General features: G+C 57.9%; 1 protein-coding gene across 3 annotated transcripts; it reads right to left on the reverse strand.

Moving 5' to 3' along the window:
- Window positions 1-359: 359 nt before the first annotated feature.
- LOC124236423 (inhibitory synaptic factor 1) lies at window positions 360-13,112 on the reverse strand. Of its 3 annotated transcripts, none has more exons than XM_046655423.1 (4): window positions 12,292-13,112; window positions 11,157-11,881; window positions 8,334-8,558; window positions 360-1,165 (listed from the first exon to the last, which is right to left on the reverse strand). In XM_046655423.1, exons 2-4 carry the CDS (start codon window positions 11,310-11,312, stop codon window positions 446-448), a joined length of 1,101 nt encoding a protein of 366 aa, XP_046511379.1. In that variant the 5' UTR covers window positions 11,313-11,881; window positions 12,292-13,112; the 3' UTR covers window positions 360-445. The 3 variants fall into 3 exon arrangements, with proteins under 3 accessions (XP_046511379.1, XP_046511381.1, XP_046511382.1); XM_046655425.1 differs by lacking the exon at window positions 12,292-13,112 and adding an exon at window positions 9,616-9,768 and having other exon boundaries at window positions 11,157-11,260; XM_046655426.1 differs by lacking the exon at window positions 8,334-8,558 and having other exon boundaries at window positions 12,292-13,086.
- Window positions 13,113-13,141: the final 29 nt, after the last annotated feature.

The raw sequence follows: 13,141 nt of genomic DNA on the forward strand, positions 1-13,141 counted from the left end.
TGTGCATCCAGGTAAGTTTGCCCTTGAGAAGGAGAGGCAAAGTCTGCTTGGAGTAGAAGGCCTGGGGGTGCAAACTGGGCCCAGCTGCGGCCATGCCACCCCCGGCCCTCAGTCCTACAGTCTCCAGGTCGCACCAACTGTCAGCCCTGGCCTTGGACGCTGTTCCTCCCCAGCCTGCCTCCTGCCGATGAATCTCCCCACCTAATGCACGCACTTCTGGACGCCCCCTCCAGGAGCCCTGCGTGGGGAAGGAGGGGAGGGCTGTTCTGGCTGCATCTCCTGGGACCTGGGGGTGCCCACTCTGTGCCCGAGATGAGCTCTGTGAAAGCTTTGGGGCCTGCGGGGCCAGATCGTTCGCATTTTTAAATTTTATTATGACTGTGTTTGTTAAATATAGATATATGTATTTATAGCCCTGCGTGCCCCCCGCCCCCTGGACCACGCCCTAGTTTTTCCCCCTGGCCTTCCGCCTGGTGGCTGTGTAGGGCAGCGCCGTCTGCGTGCTCTTGTCTGACACCGTCTGGGTGCTGCTGTTCCTCGTGACCCTTCGGGTCTGCTCGGGGGCAACGGTGGGGCCTGAGCGGTGGCTGGTCAGCGGAGAGCGCCTCGGCTTGTAGGGGGCCGGGGCGGGCTTGGGGGGGCCCGCGGGGGCCTCTGTACGAGGAGGCTCCGGGGACAGGTCGGCCTCCTCCTCTGCTGCCTCCTCCTCGCCGTCCCCCTCATCGTCACAGCACAGAGCATGGTAGAGCACTTTGTCGCTGAACCGCACCCTCTCCCGCGTGCCCGGGGTCCGCTGGGACAGCTGGCCTTTTGCAGGGCCAGCGCTGAAGGCCTCCTCACTGGAGGAGTCCGGGGTCTCCACCCGCGGTCCATTGGGGATGGGCAGGCTGCCGTTCATGAGCCGGTAGTCGGGCCCAGCCCCTGGCCGGGCCGACTCGGGGCCGTCCACGGAGTCCGAGGGGGTAGACACGTCCAGGAAGGAGCAGAACTCCCAGCTGTCCGAGAGGATGTCGGCTGTCATGAAGTCCAGGTGGCCCAGGTCAAAGGGGCCGCCCACGCCCGCCTTGTCGCTGCTGGAGGTGCTGCTCACAGTGGCTGTGGTCCAGTCGTCTGGCTCCAGTTCAAAGTCGAAGTCTGAGGTCAGCTTATCGATCTGGCTCACCACCTGGCCGGGGAAGGGGAGAGAGTGGGGGGCCAGGCAGGGGCCCAGCATAAGCTGGGTGTGAGTGTGCCCCAGCTCCACTGCTAGATCCCCAGCTGCTGACCCTGCAGGACGGCGACTGGACAGGAGGGCACAGGTTTGCTTGTCCCGTTGAGGGCCAAACTGAACCAGGGTGAACAGAGCTTGTTCCAGCTACTCCCCTATTTTTTATTCCTCAGTCGCTCCAAGGGAGGGGAGACTGCCTTCAGCCCTGCACCTCATCCATTCACACACCCCTCTTCTCCAAAGGCAGCCCTGGTTCTGGGGGGCAGCCCTGGTGCTCAGAGCTTGATCTTCCTTTGATTGAGAGGGGGCCATTTAAAGAGGGCTGAGAGACTCCAGTGAGGCCGCTCAGTGGGGAGATGAGCAGCCCACCTACCCTCCGAGAGAAAAAGATACAGAGTTACCACAAGAAGACTCTGCCCAGGCTTCCTAAAGCATCCCGGACCAGCCCTGCAGCTGGTCAGCGACTGTCCCCCATGGGTCTCCACCAGCCCTTCAGGACAAGAACACCAGGTTACCCTACCCTTCCACCTTCCCACCCCACTTACCCCACAGCCTCCTCCCTCCTTCCCTTCCCTGTCCCCTGATGAGCGGAGATCACTCTTGGCTTGTTCTTGGAGAAGGAATAACACAAGCATGATTTGGTAAGCAATAAGGAAACCATCCTTCCTGGGCCCAGAGCTGCTTGCTAAATGCACTCAGGGGGCAGCTCAGCTGTGGAGGTCACGGTACCAGCCCGCCTCGCTCCAACCCTGCCTCAGGATACCCCGAGGTGCCCAGGCCACTATCAGCATGTAAATCAGAGATGAAGACAGTGAGGGGAAAAGGGAGACCCAGTCAGAGACGTGGGGAGAGGATAGAGCAAGACAAGAGAGAGAAGATAGAGCCAAAAACAAAAACAGCAAAACAGAAACAAAACCAAGTGGAGGAACCAAGAGACCAGCACAGAGACACGCCTCCAGTGAGCCATCAAGCCAAGGAGCCGCTCCCAGCGCCTCTCCAGTGTTCTCTACCTGGGGTCAGAGCTGCCAATTAATTAATTAACTAATGAAGTCCCTAATTCAACAAACCCTTACTGAGGACTACAGTTGGCCCTCCGAACGTGGGGAACCCTCGGGTTCAAGCAACCGTGGATCGAAAGGCCTACGATGGTTGTCTGAATGGAACAAGTACAGACTTTTTTTTCTTGTCATTATTCCCTAAATAATACAGTATAACAACTATTTACACAGCATTTACATTGTATTAGGTATTATAAGTAATCTGGAGATGATTTAAAGTATGTGGATGTGCGCAGGTTATGTGCAAATACCATGCCATTTTATATAAGGGCCTTGAATATCCTCAGATTTTGGTATCTGCAGGGGTCCTGAACCAATACCCCTCGGACACTGAGGGATGGCCATACTGCTGTCCAGGGATGTGCTAGATGTTCGGGGGGTGAGGGGGTGGTGAGTGCCCCACAGTGAAGGAGGAAAGCAAGGGCAAAGACGATGGGTCAGGAGGAGTTTGGGTCAGTGGGACGTCTACTTGGTTAGGAGTCAGGACGCCCAATGCAGGTGACCTGGTCGGTCATTTTTCTTCTCTAAGTCTCTAAGTTTCTCAATCTGTAAATGGGGAGTTGGGTGAATTCGTTTATCCCCAAGGTTTCTTCCACCTCTGAGATTCTAGGACTCTGTATTTACAGGAGCGACAAGTTATTTTGGGGTGTCAATGCCTAGAGATGCCCACTCTCCACAGCCCCAGGCCAGAGGTGGAGGGAACAGCTGGCCGAGGCCTACAGAAGAGCTGGGGGAGTCAAGACACCTGGGTTCCAGACTCAGCTTAGACTTTGCTCTGTGTGTCTTTGGGTAAGTCACATAACCTCTCTGGACCTCAACTTTATTTGCCACGAAGTGGGTGTGATAATCCCAGCCCTGCCAACCTCACCAGAATTTCATGAGGAAGAATGAGAGTGAATGGGCTCCGTGGGGCACTGGTGACACAAGTGACGTCATCTGCCATCTCTGAGCACCTACTGTGTATCAGGCGTTTCACCCGTGAGGTCATCATCTCCGGGGTTTATGGGTGATTGGCCTGAGGCACCAGTCATGGGAGCTGAGATGCCTGCCTCCGCCACTCCCGTGCAGGACTGCACACGGCTCAAGGTGCTGCTGTGATTTCTGGGTTTGGGCAGGCAGTGGGAATAGGGCTCCACCCTCCAATCTCGCCACCCCATCTTATGCCACCCCCCAGAAGGACTCCCCCTATCTCAGAGAAGCTCGCCTCCCCCAGAAGCCCATCCTCAACCCAGGCCCCACCTGAGGGCGGGTGGGAGCCCTGGCCTAGAGTGGAGGCTCTCAAACTGGAGTGTGCGTCAGCCCGCTCCCCAGCGTCTCTGATTCAGGGGGTCCGGGGTGGGGCTCGAGAAGGTGCAGATCTAGGAAGCTTCCATGTGCCGCTGCTGCTGCTGCTGCTGGTCCAGGGGCATGCTCTAAGAACCTCTGGCCTAGGATCCCGGGGATTTAAGCTGGTGAAGAAATGGCACTCCAGGGCATTGCCTGCCTCAGGAGAGGCCCTGTGCCTCTGGGGCAGCCACATCCTCAAATTAGACTCCCCCATCACGTCAGCTGCTGAGAGCCTGCTGGTGCGTAAGGGGGGCAATGCTAGTAGGAATCTGGAGTGAAACGACTTGGCTGTGATCTCAGGGTTGGCTGACGCTGGGGCAGGCCCAGAAGCTGGGCTCCTAATGCCCTGTGAAAACGATCCAGGGTGCAGAGGGCAGGAGCCCGAAAGCATGCAGGCTGGACACACTCCCCCCAGCCAAGAAGTCCTTGCCGGCCACCTGCTCAAGCGGCCTTCACATTCAGGCCCTTCCCCTCCTCCTGTAGAACGCCCCTCTCTGGTTCCACCCTGGGAGCGTGGAGCGGAGGGAGAGAAGGAGGTCTGGGTTCAAGTCCCAAGTCTGTCCTGTCTTGGCTAGGGGCCTTGAGGCAGGTGACTTCCCCTCTCCACATCTTGGTTTCCTCCACTATAAAATGACAGTCCTCTACTCACCAGGTGATAGGGAGTCAACAGATATGAATGTGCTTTAAACTGCAGAGTTAGCACAGCCAACCACTTAAGAACCTGGGCTCTGGAGCCAGACCTGGAGTCCAACCCTAGCCTTACCACTTATGGGCTGTGTGACCTTAGCCAAGTTTCTCAACTTCTCTGTGCTTAAGTTCTTCAAAGGAGAATTCTGGTAGTACTTACATGATAGGCCTGTTGTGAGGATTTAATGACTTGACGCATGGAAAGCATGTAGAACAAGGCAGAATGCCAATACCCACTGTGCACCAATGGGTGCTAACAGGTGACCAGGCCCCTGGCACCAGGCCCAAGAACTGATGGGAGTCAGTTCTTCACCAAAGGAATGACACTCTGATGGGGATATTTCCAGTGCCTGTGACAGAATAATGGGACATTGGGCCTTTCAAACCCCAGCACATGGGTGGTACCTATGCTCCCTAACATAGGGCTGAGTCCAGATAGAACAGAAGCAGAAGAGGTTCTAGAAGCCAAATGGTCGGGCTCATAGGCCAATCTGGCCCAGTCCATTAGGTGGGACAGGTCACACGCACTAGAGAATAACATAAGTGAGGATCAGAAAAGGGAGTGATGTGCCAAGGGCTCCCGGATGGTATGCAGGGCCTGGGTCAGGCCACAAACCCCACTGCCCATCCCTGGTGCCTCTTTCATGGGGCCAGTTCGGAGGGCAGGGGTGGGGCAGGCCCTATGTTACCCACCTTTCTGCTTTGGATGTCTTGAAATCTGCGATTTTTCTCTGAGATTTAATAATCATTTTGCCTGCATGTAATTTGGGATTGTCTTGGAGAGCAGGGAAATAATTATATACACAGAAAGAAAGAGAGGAGGAGAGAGAGAATGGAGAGAGAAATGAAATCATAAAAATCACAGAATCATAGAACCTCAAAGCCACAAGGGACTGGAGCCACTGTTGAGTCCACCCTTCTCATTGTGCTTGCTGATGGGGAAACTGAGGCCCAGAGACTAGAAGGAGCTGAGCTGAGAACAGAAGGTAGGCGTCCTGACTCCTGGGCCTGGCACCTTAAAAACAAGAATCACGTGCTCTAGAGGGGGAGCGGGAACATGAGATAGGAAGAGCACGGCTGAGGGCTGTGACAGAACCCGCTTGAGGTCCCAGGCCCTATCCCAAGGGTGTCCCCACCCTCTGTCCTAGTCACAGCCTCACTCCCCTGGCCTGAACTGCACCCATCTGGTCTTCCCACTGACAGCAGCTTCCTTCCGGCTCCTGACGCACCCTGCATCCAGGAAACTTCCTCATCAGCCAACAGGATCAGGTCACTCCTCTGCTTCCAGCACTTTTCTGCTCCCCAAATTCCCAAGCCTCTCAAACACAACCCCACCAAACCTGGCCATGGGCCCTTTGCTTTCCAGCAAGCAGCCGCCACACTGCCAGGGTTGTCTCCTCACCAGCCCTGCACACTCCACCGAGCTCACTTCTCCCTCTGGGCTCCCCTGGACGCCTCCCGCCTTTCCCACTCACGGCGTCTCACTTCCATAAGGAAGTCTTCCCTCCTCCCCAGCTGAGCACAGCTTCCCTATGAAAGGCTCTCAAAGCACCCTGCCCCTCTCCTTAAAATATTTTCCAATATTTATCAGCCCTGCTACAATTGTAGGTGTATATATGTAATAATGTGATGGAGGTCTGCCTCCGTACCAGACAAGGGTGGGACTAGGTCTGAATGCCCACCATTGCATGCCCAGTTTGCAGAGGGATTGGCACACTCTTCACAAATACAGCCACTGAATGAGTTGAGACATAGAGCTTAACAAAAACTTCTGGAGGCTTCTTTTCTGAGAAAGAGTTCTATAGTCCTGGACACCCCAAGAATGGCTCCCCCAGCCCTCCCTCCAGCCCTGGCTGAGTCCCCACTCCAAGGAAAGCATGTCTGTGTTACCTAAGACCCCAGAGCCAGGACTGAGGACCCAGGAGCTCCAGAACTTGTATCTCCCTCCTCCCCCCTCACCTCTGGCCCCTTCACCTCACTTGACAAGCTGCTGCCTCCCTCCCTCCGTCCCAGCTCCCCGGGGCAGCAGCCGCTTACTTACGTAACTGGGGATTCTGCATTATTTATGACCACTGATTATTTTGTAATTCTGTGATTACGTTATTTATTGTCTTCCTGGGGGGCTGTGGAGCTGGGGAGGGGGGAGTGAGTTGACTGTGATTCATGACTCTCATCCTGCAATTTGGCCTAATTGGCCAGGGAGCTTTGTAAATCTGTCCAGAGGAGGAGAACGCAAAGGAAAAAGGGAGGAAAGGAAGGCGAGAAAAAAAATAAGAAAAATCCGCACAATTCTTGCAGAGCTGCGGGTGATGGAGCTGACCCACTTTGGCACAGCACCGTGGTCCCCAGCCTCTCCTACTCCAGCTGCTTCCTGGCTGGGCCACATTCATCTCATGCCCGCACGGCCTGTGACTTTCCTTGCCACCTCATAGGCAGCACCTTGCCAACGGGACTGCACACTTGCCACTGGGCCTGCTCCCCAGGGAAATGGGGTGGGGGATCCTCCACAGCTCCCCAGGCTGCAGAAGGGTGCCCACCCCTCCATCCTCCTGAGGTGTTTGGGCCAAGGTGGGTAACTGTGCTCTTAAGTTCTGTCCTACCTAAGAGTCACTGATGACGTGGGGACACGGGTGGTGAACGAGAGGATGAGTTTTGAGCCCCCATGCTGAGCTACGTCTTGAGAAGGGGGAAACTAAGGGGGAGGGGGAGGTCAAGTACCTGCTCAAGGTAACCTCAACATCTGGGGGGACCAGGGCCCTTACACCTGCCCTTGGGGGCTCCTGGTTTGTGGGGAACAGGGAGAGGAGTGGGGAGGCAGATTCCTACCAGGAGATTGCTAGAGAGTGTGTGGAACTCTCACTAAGGACAAATGCAAGTTCCATAGCGTGGCCTGCAAGGTCCTATGCATACTGACTCTCTGCTCCTTCTCCGACCTTTCCTCCTGCTTTTCTTCTCCTGGTTCACTCCAGTCCAGCTGCACCGGCTTTCTTGCTGATCCCAAACATGCTGAGCACACTTCCTCCTCAGGACCTCTGCACTGGCTGCCCCCACTGCCTAGAAGGCTCTTCTCCTAGATATCCATTTGACTTGTACCCTCACTTCCTTTGGGTCTCTGTTTAAAAGCCATCTTATTGGAGACCCTCTTCCTAGCCCCATCACTGTCACTCTCTATCCCCTTTCCCTGCTGGAAGAGGGTGGGACTGCCTACCGTAGGAGAAACTAAAGGGTGCCAGCCAGGAGGCCGGAGTCCTGGCTCTGACCTCCCTGATCACGGCTCCTGAGCTGATATGACTCCAGAAGAACGAGGCCATACATGGAGTGAGGAGCAGGCCAGCGCTAGGATAGTTCATTAACAATCTCTAACAGATATGGAGCTACTGTTTTGCCCATCACTGTGCCAAGTACTTCATATATAATATTGCATTTAATTCTCACAACCCTGGGGCTCGGGGCAGGGGGAGGGGGGCAAAATTCTGTATCCTCTTGTTACAGATGGGAAAACAGAAGCAAAGAAAGGTAAAGTAACTTTCCTAAGGTCACACAGCTAGGAAGGGGGCGGAGCTTGGATTTGAACCAGAGACACCTGGCGGCAGAGCCCATGCTCTTAGCCCCTAGGCTGTGCTGTGTCTCTAAATTAAGATCCACAGAATTTCAAGGAGCTTAGAGACTGGCTGGGATGGGCCTGGCATCCTGGAGCATTGGGGAGCCTAAGAGAGATGAGGGCTAATGACTGACTGACCGGCACATCCCTCTGCAGCACAGCTGAGCTTTCAAAGTGCTTTTACGTTCCTCACTTCACTTTGTCCATTAAAGTACTTTCCACACCCAGGGGACAGACCTTGCTCCTCAGCACCTGGGGAGCCAGTGACAGAGCTGCAGCAGGGGTTTGGGAGGGCAGGGGGGTATGGGAGAGGGGGTGCGAGTAAGTGTTGGCCCCCCTACTGCATGCAAAGCCCCCATAAGTCCTTGTAAGATCACTCTGAGGTGTGAATGATCATCAACCCCACTTCTGAGATGAGCAGACAGAGGCTCAGGAGTGCTTTAGCGTCTCTCACCTTTCTGTGAATTTTAGGCTGTGCGCTCAAGAGGATGAGGAGGGTCTGCCATGAGCAGCGGTGTCTGGGGCTGGGGAAGGGGAGCAGCAGACAGAGGAGGAGGATGGCAGAGAGGGTTACAGCTAAGCCCTTCCTCTCTGCTGGCCTTGCTCCTTCCTCGAGCATCCTGTGCTGTTCCCTGGCAGTCTTGCATGACTTGTCTTCACATCTGAGTGCTTTGCCCTCCTGAGACAAGAACGCAGCTGGTGAGCTCTGAGCTGGCGCTGTCTGGGGAGTGGGGTATGATAAGAGAGCAAGTGCCTGCCACCCTCTTGACCTTGGGTCTGCCCATACCCCAGATGGAAGAATGCCACACAAAGTGACTGAGAAGGAGAGCCAGGTAGACTCAGCTTTACAGCCCCCTGGAAGGACCAAGAGCCAAGATCACGGGTTCCAGGGAGCAGGGGGGCTGCAACCCTTTACCCCAAACCAGGGCCTGGCACCCCTACTTGGTAAGCCAATTCCTGACAAATCTCATCGCACAAGAAGGCAGTTATGGCATCTCCTCTTCTGCCTGAGCCTCCCAGAGCCCTACCTGCCTTACCCAACTCTCCCCTCTGCCCATCAGCCCATGTCCAGACCCTGCCTGGAGGTGGGGGAGCTCTGAGGCCTGCCCCTCCTCCCAGCTGGGTGCCATTGGCAGCGGGCAGGCGGTGGCATACGGGGCAGACTCTGGTTGCCATAGCAACCTGCCAAAGTCTTGGGTGGAGGCACATGGCCTACAGGGTGTGTGGGGGGAGGGGACTCATCTTTCTCTGTCCTGGCTCAGGCCTCTGGGCTGCACAGCCTGTGAACTTGAAGCTCTGCTGTTCGAGATATGGGAGTGGGGGGGTGTGTGTGCTGAGAAGGGAGAGAGGGAACATCCAAAAGATCTGCGAATAAGTCCCAGTGCTTCTGATCTAGCTGCCTCATCTCCTAAAGGGCTCCCCCTCAGAGCATCACTGCATGAGCATAAGCTATCAGCTCTAGAAAGCCCCTGTCAAAATGCAAAAAGATCACTCATTAGCCCACTTGTTCAGGCCCCAGAATAGGCATCAACAACCTGAATTCTAGGCTTAGTTCTTTCACTGGTAGGCTGTGTGACCTTGGACAAGCCCCTCTCCCTCTCTGGGCCTCAGTTTCTTCAACAGTAAATGGACAGGGCTGGTCTGGATGACCTGTGGCATGACTTCAAGCTCTGGAGCTCTGGATAGCTATGCTGGGGGAGGGAAGAAGGGGAGGCAGATGCCTGGAAGATGCTCACTTGGGAGTAGGCTCTGCGCTGTACGAAAGCTGACTCCCAGGCTTAGAGTCAATCCTGGCTCTTTCTGGGCAGGCCTGCTGGGCATAGGTCCTATGCCCTTCCCAAGACTGAGACTCTGGACAGTTCCTTTGGCCCAATGGAAGCACAGAGCAGCTGAAATGAGATGGAGGTGGGGAGGCATGAGGGGGTATTGTAGTCCAATGAGATTGGGGGAGGAGGGGTTGCTCAGGGTCATCTGGCCTTTGATCTCTAAACTGTATTCCCCAGAGATGTTCAGCCCACACTCTGGCCAGCTTGGTCCATGAGCGGAAGCACCGTCTCTCTCTACCTGAGAAACAGCTATTTCCACCTCCTGAGAGAGGACTTCCTAGCAGCCTCCATGAGGCTGACTCTGGGCAGAGGGCTGCCCTGTCCAACCTCAGCTCCTGTCCCAGCATCTCCACAAACCCCTCCACTCTGGACACAGCTCCTTTCAAACACCCCCTGCTCCTTGGCTCTCAGGCCAGGCTGGAATGCCACTTTGCCAGTCTGGAGTCGGTACCAACATCCCCCCTCTCCTCAATCCTTCTAGAGCCTCATCCACCCTGCACAGCTGGCTGGGGAGAGCTCGAGCCCATAACTCCAGTTCAATCACTCTCCAGGCTGTCTCTGCAGGGGCCCTGGTTACAAGGAGCTGAAATTTGCCTAAAGCCCACCTGGCTGGTGTAATGGCACCCAGCGGGCAAATTCAGGCCAGCGGCTCAGAACGCTAGTCATGCATTTTGGGCTTGAACACAGCCCAGGGGGCAGGGCTGAGGACATGTGTACCTCATTACCCCAGCGATGTGGGAAGCAGTAATTAAACCGGGCTCCGGTTAGACAGAGAGGGACACACATCCCAGGATCTCCCGGTGACTTTTCAGCCTTGGCAAAAAACATCCAGCAAAGCATCCCTTTCGAGGAGATTCCCTCCCCTGCGAACGGACACAGAACTCTGGCACCCACAGCAGCCCACCACACCCATTCCCACCTCAGGGCAGGGGGGCACAGCTGGTTTTAATTTTTCCAGGACCCAGGGTTCTGAGTTTCCATGTGATCTCTGGAGAAGGCTCTGAGCTGGGCCTCAAGCAGTGCGGTCTGCCTCAGTAGAGCAACACACACTCTCCCAGGGCTCTTTGCCACCAGGTCAGAGTCAAGGAGCCAGATGGTAGGGTCAAAGGTCAGCTTGGGCCCCAGAAGAGTGTCTCCCACTAAGAGGCTGTGCTGGGATTCAGTCCCTAGTGGCCACCTTGGCAGCCCTGAGTGCTAACCACAGAGCCGTGGGCCCATGACATGCTGCCCAGGCAGTCTCTGAAACACCCAGGCCCCTCCAGCCCTGGGGTTTGGTGAGATTTTTAGCAAAGCAGATTTGGGAAAGGAGAACCAGGAGGAGGTCCCCAGCAGAGTGTCACACATGCACATAGCTTTGTGTGCACACACACACACTTAACACATATGTGTGAGTACATTTTTGTGCCAGGCCTAGGAAAACTGGTCAAGGATCTGTCTGGCCCCTCACTCACCTCCCTTAGCTCCTTGGCCACCTCCTTGAGCTCCCGCAGGATGCCCTCGAGCTGCCCGATGACCATCTTCATGCGCTGTCGAATCCGTTCCCGCTCGCCACCACTGCTGGGGTCGTCACTGGGCTGCCCGAGGTCCGGGGTGCCCCGAATGTTCATCCTTTACCACGTGGCCGCAGGCCTGCCCATACTCCCCCCAGCCGGGCACACACTGCGTCTGCCTCCACGGAGCCCCCCTCAGCCAGGCAGAGCTCCTCATCTTAACGGCCCCCCAGCCCACCCTGGCCCTGGGTGGCCCTCACCCAGTCCCTGCCCTCTGCCACCCCACCTCCTCTGCCTCTGGGTGAAGAACGGGACACCCAGAGGGAGACAGAGCCTGTCACAGGGGGTCAAGGTGAGGACACAAGAGGGCAGGGGGAGGGGCCTTGGGTCTCAGGAGTGGCCTCTAGGACTTGAAGTGCCTGTGGGTGTGCTGAGCTGATCTCTGGCTGAGCCTGAACACAGAGGCAGGGGGATGACTCTGCAGGGACTAAGGGTAAGAGATGCCCTTGGGTTGGGGGGAAGGCAGCCCTGATCCCCTCACAACTCCTAGGCAGTGGCAAAGGCAGAGATCTCTGGATGCAACTGACACCTGCAGAGGGATGGTGGCTGGGGTCTTCCAGAAGTGGAGGGGGCTCCAGATGTGGGCAGCTCTGGCAAGCTGAGCTGGATTGGAGGAGGGCAGCCCCCTGCAGAGAGAGCGAGCCTGGCGTCAGCCCTCCCAGGCTGCAGCACCAGCCGGCAATGCCGCTGCCTCGCTCCTTTCCCCAGCATGCACCCTTTCTCGCTGGGAATTTATTCTTTTTTCTTTGTGGGGAGGGGTGGTGGAGGCAGATGGTCTACAGCACAGCCCCTCCTCTAGAAGGAAAGGAGGGAGCCCCTGCTTTAGAGGCGGAAGTCCTCAGCCTGCGAGGGGGCACTCTGCCCCAGCTTCTCCCAACCCCCGTCCCTAGCCAAGCCTGGCCCTCCAGTTCACCAGAGGGCCTCTCCAGTCGTCTGTCCTCCCTCCTAGTGCCGCCAGGGCGCCCTCGGTCCCAGCGGACCCTCCCTTCCCCAGCCCCGCCTTCCCTCGGAACCCCCGATCCGCTCCCGGACTCACCGAGGGTGGGTGCACCGGCCTTCCTTCCGAGCAGCGTCGGGGGCCAAGCCCCAAGATGAGGTTGGGGGGCCCCCAAGGCTGTCTAGGGCGGGCTTCTCTCTCTGGACCCTTCGGCCCCTGGCCTCAGGGAGGTCCTCAGAGCCGCCACCGGAGACATCTGGGCGGTGGGAGGGGGCGGGGCCTCCGCGCTCCACGGAAGGGGGCAGGAAAAAGCTCCCCCGACCCCCGCCGGGCTTCGGGCGGGGAATGAGCGAGCGTCCGGGGGGCCCGGGGCTCCGAGGCCACAGGTGACCCGGGCGCAGGGAGACCGAGGCGACGCCGGACCGGTCCCAGCGCGTGAACCAAAGTCGGAGGGATCGGAGGGCGCCGGGATGCCCTCGGCCCGCGCCCGGCCGTCCCCGGGCTCGGCGCCGTCCGGAACTCGCTCTGTCCAGTCCAGATCGGCCGGCTGCGGGCTCCGCCGGGTCTGCCCGCCCGGAGTGAGCTGGCCTCGCCGGGCGCCCGGGACCTGCTCAGCCCGGACCCCGAATGTCCGCGCTCTGGCACCCGCCGCGTCCGGAGCGGCCGCGAGGATCCGCTCCGCCCTGCCCCGCGGGCCGCCGGGGCGAGGACGCCGCCGCCGCTCAGTCCACGGCCGGAGAGGTCCGGGATCCCCGGGCCCCCGGGAGGGGCGGTGTCGGCCGCGGGGCCGGGTCCCCGGCGGCCCGGCCGGCGGAGGCGAGGAGGCGAGAAGAGCGAGGGAGGAGGCGCGCCGCGGGCGGCGAGGGGAGGGGCGCGGCGGGCCGGGCGCACTGGGCTCGCGGCCTCCGCTCGGCGCGCGCTCCCTCGCGGCCCGCGGCCTCGCCGGCCC

The sequence above is a fragment of the Equus quagga genome, chromosome 2, assembly GCF_021613505.1.
Source record: "Equus quagga isolate Etosha38 chromosome 2, UCLA_HA_Equagga_1.0, whole genome shotgun sequence".
NCBI lineage: Eukaryota > Metazoa > Chordata > Mammalia > Perissodactyla > Equidae > Equus > Equus quagga.